Source organism: Xyrauchen texanus, chromosome 6 (genome assembly GCF_025860055.1).
Source record: "Xyrauchen texanus isolate HMW12.3.18 chromosome 6, RBS_HiC_50CHRs, whole genome shotgun sequence".
Lineage (NCBI taxonomy): Eukaryota > Metazoa > Chordata > Actinopteri > Cypriniformes > Catostomidae > Xyrauchen > Xyrauchen texanus.
In genome coordinates, this window is record NC_068281.1 from 16510608 (window position 1) to 16518475 (window position 7868).

General features: G+C 35.4%; 1 protein-coding gene across 1 annotated transcript; it reads right to left on the minus strand.

Annotated features, from left to right (window-relative positions):
• Positions 1-1352: 1352 nt before the first annotated feature.
• LOC127645492 (uncharacterized) lies at positions 1353-4153 on the minus strand. The gene is made up of 4 exons (XM_052129132.1): positions 3991-4153; positions 3289-3573; positions 3116-3190; positions 1353-2907 (listed from the first exon to the last, which is right to left on the minus strand). Exons 1-4 carry the CDS (start codon positions 4091-4093, stop codon positions 2798-2800), a joined length of 573 nt encoding a protein of 190 aa, XP_051985092.1. The 5' UTR covers positions 4094-4153; the 3' UTR covers positions 1353-2797.
• Positions 4154-7868: the final 3715 nt, after the last annotated feature.

Consider the following 7868-nt stretch of genomic DNA (forward strand, 5'->3'; position numbering starts at 1 on the left):
CACATGGCCTTATTTATTATCATTCTTTGCTCTGAACCTGCACAAGCAGTGTCTAAAATAATATAAGAATATATATTCAAGCAGAACATTAGCAAGAGTGCTTTTAAGTGAATATCAGCATGACTGGGATTCTGCCATTGTCACGAGGCCGCTGGACAGCCTGCTGATATTCGGTACAACAGCACGACTTCAAACGTGATTGCTGAAAAGAAGTTACTGTTGATATAGTTACATTTTTGTTTACTTACTTTCAATTTGATCTGAAAATAGCTCCAAACAAGCCAAAGCAGGATGTCCACATGTTGTTGAGCAACACACAGATTGACTGGCTCTCCTTGATCACAGACAAGCAGACTGATACGAACCAACCCCCTGGGTCAAAAACAATGAAGCATTCTAGCACTAAATATCAGCACTCTTAAACACAGCTTGTCCGGTCAGTTAAGAGGACATGTTGTCTCATTTGAATCTAAATTAACTGTTGTAAACAGAAATAGAGTGGGGGTAGTTTTAAAGCACATCACTACATTCACATTTATGCATTTGGCAGATGCTTATATCCAAAGTGACTTACAGTGCACTTATTACAGGGACAATCCCCCCAGAGCAACCTGGAGTTAAGTGCCTTGCTCAAGAACACAATGGTGGTGGCTGTGGGGGTCGAACCAGCAACCTTCTGATTTCCAGTTATGTGCTTTAGCCCACTACGCAACCATTCCATCATCACTATTGAATTGCTTAAATTTCCTCTCCTACTTAATAAAAACTTAAATTATTATTGTTTATTTATAGTTTGCATACACACTAACAAATGTGTTCTGATGAAGATTTAAGTCACAAATAATGTTTCTGCTGCTCTAAATCAAATATGAAATCTCAGACAGCCACTAGGGGTCGCTCAAGCCGTCAAAAAAATTTATTCGACTTGGCAAGAATATTCTCACTAACCGCCACAAGAGGGCAGTACACTTAAGATCATGGCAAGGAGGTGGGATCATGGTCCCAGACAATGATTATCAAGCATTCTAATAAAATGAGTGAGACGACATTACACGCTTAAATCTTCTAAAATCATTTGAAATTATAATATTAGGTAGAAAACTGATTTAATGCCAAAAGTTTGGAATAATGTACAGATTTTGCTGTTTCTGAAGGAAATTGGTACTTTTATTCACCAAGTGACATTCAACTGATCACAAAGTAAAGTCAGGATATTACTGATGTAAAAAACAGCAGCTTCACTATTTGATAAAAAGTCATTTTTTTATCAAATCTAGACAGGCCCCATTTCCAGCAGCCATCACTCTAAACTCTTATCCTTTAGTAATCATACAAAATTGATAATTTGGTACTAGAAAATCACTTGCCATTATATCAAACACTGCTGAAAGCTATTTGGTTTGTTAAACAAAGCTTATCTTTGTGTTTGTTTTTGAGTTGACGCAATAAACTGGCATGTCTTAAGGTCAATATTAGGTCAAAAATGACAACAAAAAAAAAAGAAACTTGTCTGTCAATCATTGTTCCATTGAGGAATGAAGGCTATACAATGCTTGAAATTGCCAAAAAAAAAACAAAAACTGAACATTTCATACAAAGGTGTACACTACAGTCATCAAAGACAAAGGACAACTGGCTCTAATAAGGACAGAAAGAGATGTGGAAGGCTAAACAAGAGGATAAGTACATCAGAGTCTCTAGTTTGGGAAATTGATACCTCACATGTCCTCAGCTGACAGCTTCATTGAATTCTACCTGCTCAACACCAGTTTAATGTACAACAGTAAAGAGAAGACTCATGAGTGCAGGACATATCGGAACAATTGCAAATAAAAAGCCACTTTTGAAACAGAAAAACAAAAATAAACATATAGAGTGGGCAAAGAAGCACAGACAATGGACAACAGATAATTGGAAAAGAGTGTTACGGATCATGTTTTGCTGTTGTGTGGAACACATGAAGTCTATTTCATTAAAAGTTAGGTAAATAACTATAAAAGGACTTAGAAACTAGTGTTAGGTTTACTTATAGTGGTCTCGCCCTTTTTATTACAGAGGTAGTGTGAAAATTAAGCAACAACAACACACTGTTTCTTAGAACCCAAAGCGAGCAGTAGATCTTTATCAGAAAGTGTGGTGAGCATGTGCCTCCGGCATGTGTGTGCTGTTAAAACTGTGGTTTAGACATACTCATATGAAACTTCTCTTTTATCACGTATTTTATTATTTGAAAAGGTAAAAAATGTCTTCATATAACATGTAAAGAGCTTTGTGAAGTCAAAGAGTTACAGTAATTGGTTAGACAATAAGACCATGTAAAAAGACATATACACCGTTAGATCACTTTGCGAAAACTAAAAATATTAAATAAAAAAGCAACACCTAACTGTCTTTCTAACTTGAACTTGTTCGTAACAAAAGTTAAAAATGCTGGAATATACTGTATAATATATGTATGCATAATATACTGTAGCAACGCAATTAATCTAAGAAAGAAATGAATTGATATGTCAGGAGAGTCATGCATTATATACTGTAGCAAAGCAATTCATTTAAGAAAGAAATTAATTGATATGTCAGGAGAGTCAAAGCAGAGGTATACAATCTATCTATATTTTATATTTTATAAATTACAAACTACATGTATTTTTCCAAATGTAACATTCATTGACTGAGAGATAAATGTTGACATAGTAGCTTGCTATAATCACCCATTATTTGTTTGGCAAGTGTCCGTTGCAGCTTCAGTTAAGATATTTCGATTTGGCTAAAAATCTCACATGACTGAATTTAACTTTTAAATGAGGAATGCCTTCACAGTCATCAAAACATTGATTGCAACACATTTAGCAAGCAGAATTCTCAGACCTGTCACAAGAAGGGTCATGGAGTTCACCTTAGGGCCATCTGAAAAATAATAATAATAATAATAATATATAAAAAAAAATTACTTTAGATGTTAAAAAAATTGCAAAAGTCCAGATAAATTCTCCACACTGAAATGCAAGACAACTGTCTCATCTTTTCATACTGTAAACACTTCAGCAGAGTATAGTAACAGTTAAATAAATGTAATAGTATTAATAGTATAATTTAAATGTATTTCATTACTAACCAGTGAACACTGAGGCAGAAATACTAGAGGCATTCATTTTACAATTCTGTGGAATCGGGAATTTTTCAGGTTTATCTACAGAACAAAACAAATAATTTAAAAACGTTAACGATAATTAAAAAAAAATTAAACAAAACAACATCAAAACCATAATTATCAACTTAGGTACAAACCTGTCACAGGAATGTCCACATTTGTCTTTGTCTTTGTCATCACCACTTGATCCATTTGACATTGTTCAATATCATCCTCATTGAAGCCAGCATAATAATAGGTTTTGCTGCTTATGAACAAGGGAGCGTTGCTGGTAGTTGGTAGAGTCACAGGGCTTTTACCATTCGCAGTCAGAATCATATTCTTATCTCTAGGAAAGAACCCGGCGGCCAGACAAATATCCTTTCCATCGCCCTTTAAAGGGGACATAATGGACAGACTCGGAGCAGTTGGAATTGCATCTTCTGTGTAAAGACAAAGAAGCAGTTTTCAGCACTTTTTTCAATCTTTTGGCAAGACAGTACTTTCTGCACATGAATATGTTGGACTGAAAATACACTGTACATAAACATAACAACAGCAAGTCTTGTATTTGCAAAACAATGATCATTATGTGTGTGAAAGAGCCAGAGAGCATCACAGGACTATATATATTATATATATACTGTATATATGGGTGTGAAAACAGAAATTACTACAAATGTTTTCTTCAGTGTAACAAGTCAAGTTAACATTAGTCTGATCACCTTAAAGCTGAACTCACGCAGTAGTCAAAGACCAACTACCAGAGACCATTTCAAGCTAATTGACAGAGTTTTCACTACATTCAAAAGAACATGTGTTGGTGTAGAAGCTCGTAGTAATTAAAATGAAGAACTTACTTGGTAAGACAGTGAGGGATATCGGCTTTCCAAATGTTAAAGGATCAGTAGCTGAAAATGCACTGCTACCGTAACCCTTACAAAAACGCTCCAGACCCTGCATCGATATTAGGACTAACAGGCTGACCTAACTGAGCCCTGAAACTAACTGATCAAAGTTCATGTTTTCCCTGGTTTAAGTGCATGGTTGAAGAACTGCATTACAATAAAATCTCAAATTGATTTACTTACTTGGTGTGATGGTGAGACTGATGGGATTTCCAAAAAGTAGTGGGGTCTCCACTTCATTCAACCTCCTAACAAAATCGTCTAGTATTGGAAACTATCCTCACATCTTAAGAAATATACAATACACATATCTGGACCGATGATGTGACCGATGATCCAGTTGGAGAAATCCAGTTAGATTTTTCTTGAAAGAACATTTCAGCTGCTGGTGTATATCCATGATTATTTGTGCCTGCTCCAAACAGGTTGCTGGAACGAAAGCCTTCGAAATAGAGATAGAAAATACTGAAACAACCAATACTGTTTTAGTCCAGTCACATTTGATGAGGAAAAACTTAAAAGGTTAGGTTTAAATGGATTGATATAGCCCAAAAACAGACACAGAACAGTCCTCAGATTTTGTACAGTGCTGAATGAAAAATGTGTCACTGTGGTAGTCCAGTCCACGATGATAAACGCCAGCACAAAAATGCATGCAATTACTTTAATCCTCAGAGGGTTGTCTTATTAGACCAGAAACTTGTTTCCTGTCGTACAGTACGAAATACCTTCTGAAAAATCCCCTGAATATTTCACTAAAACGCATTAAAATCCACAGCCATTAATCAGAATGAGAAAGCTTCATGTAGAAGAAATGACAGAATGATCTAAGAACAATACTTTAGTGCAGCCACAGGCATTTAAACTCTGAGCTGTTCAGGGAGAGGTATTTGTACGAGGCCAAACCCAATTTGCATCACTGTGGTACCCCCATCCACACTGACACAACCCTAACAAAAAACCCACCATGCCAAAGAGCACAGAGAATGACACGTGAAATAAAAGAAATTTAAGAATAACGTTGCTGCTTAAAATAAGAGGAGAAATGGAGGACTTAAAAACACTTAAAACACTTCTTTGGAGACTGGAATATCAGTAAAACATATAAATGTCTTTCAAGAGAAAGGATCTGTTTTCATGTGACATTGTGATTACAGAGGTTATATTAATGAGCAATGTGTTTTTAATATGTCATCGTTTTGTGAAGCTGTTTCTAACAGCACATTAATGTTATAGCTCTCTTAATTAATTGTATTCACACATAATATGTGCAAAATGGACATGCATTTCAGCAAATTATGCTTTTATAAATATTATATTTACTCTTCTTTGTATCATTTAAATTGTCCTCAATCAAAAATAATAATAATAATAATAATAATAGAAATAACAATAATAATAATACATTTCAGCAAACTTGCAGAAAGATCAGATTAATAGCAAATTTGTGAATTCTTGGATTCACCTCAAAAAGTGGGAAGATCTTAGAAATCCTAAAGAAGCTAAGGGAAATTTTTGTAAATAGTACTAATTAATTTTCTCTTCTCTTGACCGCATTAGAAAATCTCAAATTGGCTGTCGTTTGGAAGGATGCATCCTCCAGAAGTCACATTTGTCGGCCGCAATCGTCATCGAGACGATCTCCTTGCATTTTTTTATTTTTTTTTTTTATTTTTTTATTATTGGGAATGCGAAAAAGGTTAACAATTGTATAAATGTAAGTGCATATACATAAAAGACATTGACTATAGATAAAAAAAAATATAAGAAAAACAAAGACAAAACAAATGTATAAAAATGAAACAAGACAGCTCGATGATCGTATGCGGCCGACAAATGCGACCTCGGGAGGACGCATCCTTCCAAACGAGACACATCCATTGATTTATTATTGGAGTGGTGGTGGCGTAGTGGCTAAAGCACAGCTTTTAATCAGAAGGTCGCTGGTTCTAACCCCACAGCCACCACCATTGTGTCCTTGAGCAAGGCACTTAACTCAATGGTTGTTCCGGGGGGATTGTCCCTGTAATAATTGCACTGTAAGTTGCTTTGGATAAAAGCGTCTGCCAAATGCATAAATGTAAATGTAAATTTATTCTTCAAAGTCACGAAAAAGGAAATGCTGCTGCTGCATCATTCTTGAACACTTTGTGACAGCGCCACCTACTTGTCAGTGCAACCTACTATCAAAAACATGAAATTGAAAATACTCTCATCATTTACTCACCATCATGCCATTCCAGATATGTATGAATTTCTTCTGCAGTACATAAATGAAGATTTTTAGAATAACAACTCAGTACTGGTCCATTCAATGCAAGTGAATGGTGGCCAGAACTTTAATTCTTTAAAAATCACATAAACCCAGCATGAAAGTAATCTAGAAGACTTCAGAGGTTAAATTCATATCTTCGGAGGTCATATGATAGGTGTACGGTTAGACACAGATCAATTTATCTGTTCTTTTTTACTAAAAATCTTCACCATTGACCAGCACCGACCAGTAGGTGGCAATAAGCATGAAGAATGTAAATCACCAAAAAACAAAAGAATGTGGAAGTGAATGTGTAGATCTAAAGTAAAAAAACACTTAAATATTGATCGGTTTCTCACCCACACCTATCATATCACTTCAGAAGACATGGATTTAACCACTGGAGTCTTATGGATTACTTTTATGCTGACTTTGTGATTTTTGGAGATTCAAAATTCTAGCCGCAATTCACTTGCATTGTATGAACCAGCAGAGCTGAAATATTCTTCTAAAAATCTTACTTTGTGTTCAAAAGAAGAAATAGAGTCGAATTTTCATTTTTGGGTGAACTATCCCTTTAAAGCTGAAGTGTGTAATTTCTGCACCACCGAACGGAATTGCAGAAAAAGAAAAAGGTTTCCGAATGCACCCCTTTGATTGAACAATTGAATTTGATTGAACAATTGAATTTGATTGAATGGCCTGCCCCAACTTTTAGTAAATGTTGTGTTGGTATGGACAGGTCAAAACAAAGAGGACGTTTTATAGTGCCGCAAAGACAGTTATTGAGAAAATTAACCTACAAATGAATTAACCTACGAATGTATCTGCATATTAGGATAATAACAAAGTATTTTAACAGAAAATTTACACACAAAAAGGCCAAAAATCATACCTTCTGAATAAATTAGCTTAAAAAGATTAAGAGTGTAATTTGTTGTTGTTAAAATATTTGTTAACTCAATATGCAGAAACTACTATAAGCAATCTATTTGTAGGTTAATTCCCTCCAAATAGTTTAAACACCGCGGCTCTGTGACACTTTTGAAAAATTGCCATTTGTTTGAGCATCCTGAACAGCCGACATTGGCAAAGTTTGCTTTGGGAATATTTTTCTGCCAAAAGGGGGAGTGTTTGGAGAACCTGTTTGAAAACAGTCTGGCACATAGTTTTTTACTGGCAAAAAAGTATGCATTTAACTTTTGAGGCTGAAGTCATGTCAAGCCATGACTGAGGGTCTGGTAAAAACAACAAAGAAAAATACATAAATTCTTTAATAATTTGCCTTGTGAGTTTTTGCATGGGTTTATCAAAGATTGACTCAATGTGGTACCCAAGTACACACTGAAATATTCTGTGGCAAAAACGGTTCAATAGAGTTTGCATTAAGTGAAAAGATGATAAGGCAGCTGGCATATGTGGTAAGCTGATCTTGAACCACTCTGGTTTCCTGTCAGGAAGTGGGTGAGGTGCTGGAGGGTGTTCTCAGAACAACCCATTCCCTTCCATTTCTAGAAAGCATCTTGCTCTCAATGTTTTGTCTGTGATTTACAGTATAGCCCTGTCATTTCCTCAT

Excerpts from the sequence above, each read along its gene's own strand:
- LOC127645492 (XM_052129132.1), bottom strand. The coding sequence starts at position 4,093 with ATGCAGGGTCTGGAGCGTTTTTGTAAGGGTTACGGTAGCAGTGCATTT. Across the intron at positions 3,574-3,990 it reads ATCCCTCACTGTCTTACCAA|AAGATGCAATTCCAACTGCT; the intron begins GTAAGTTCTTCA and ends GTCTTTACACAG. Across the intron at positions 2,908-3,115 it reads TTCTGCCTCAGTGTTCACTG|ATGGCCCTAAGGTGAACTCC; the intron begins GTTAGTAATGAA and ends ATTATTTTTCAG.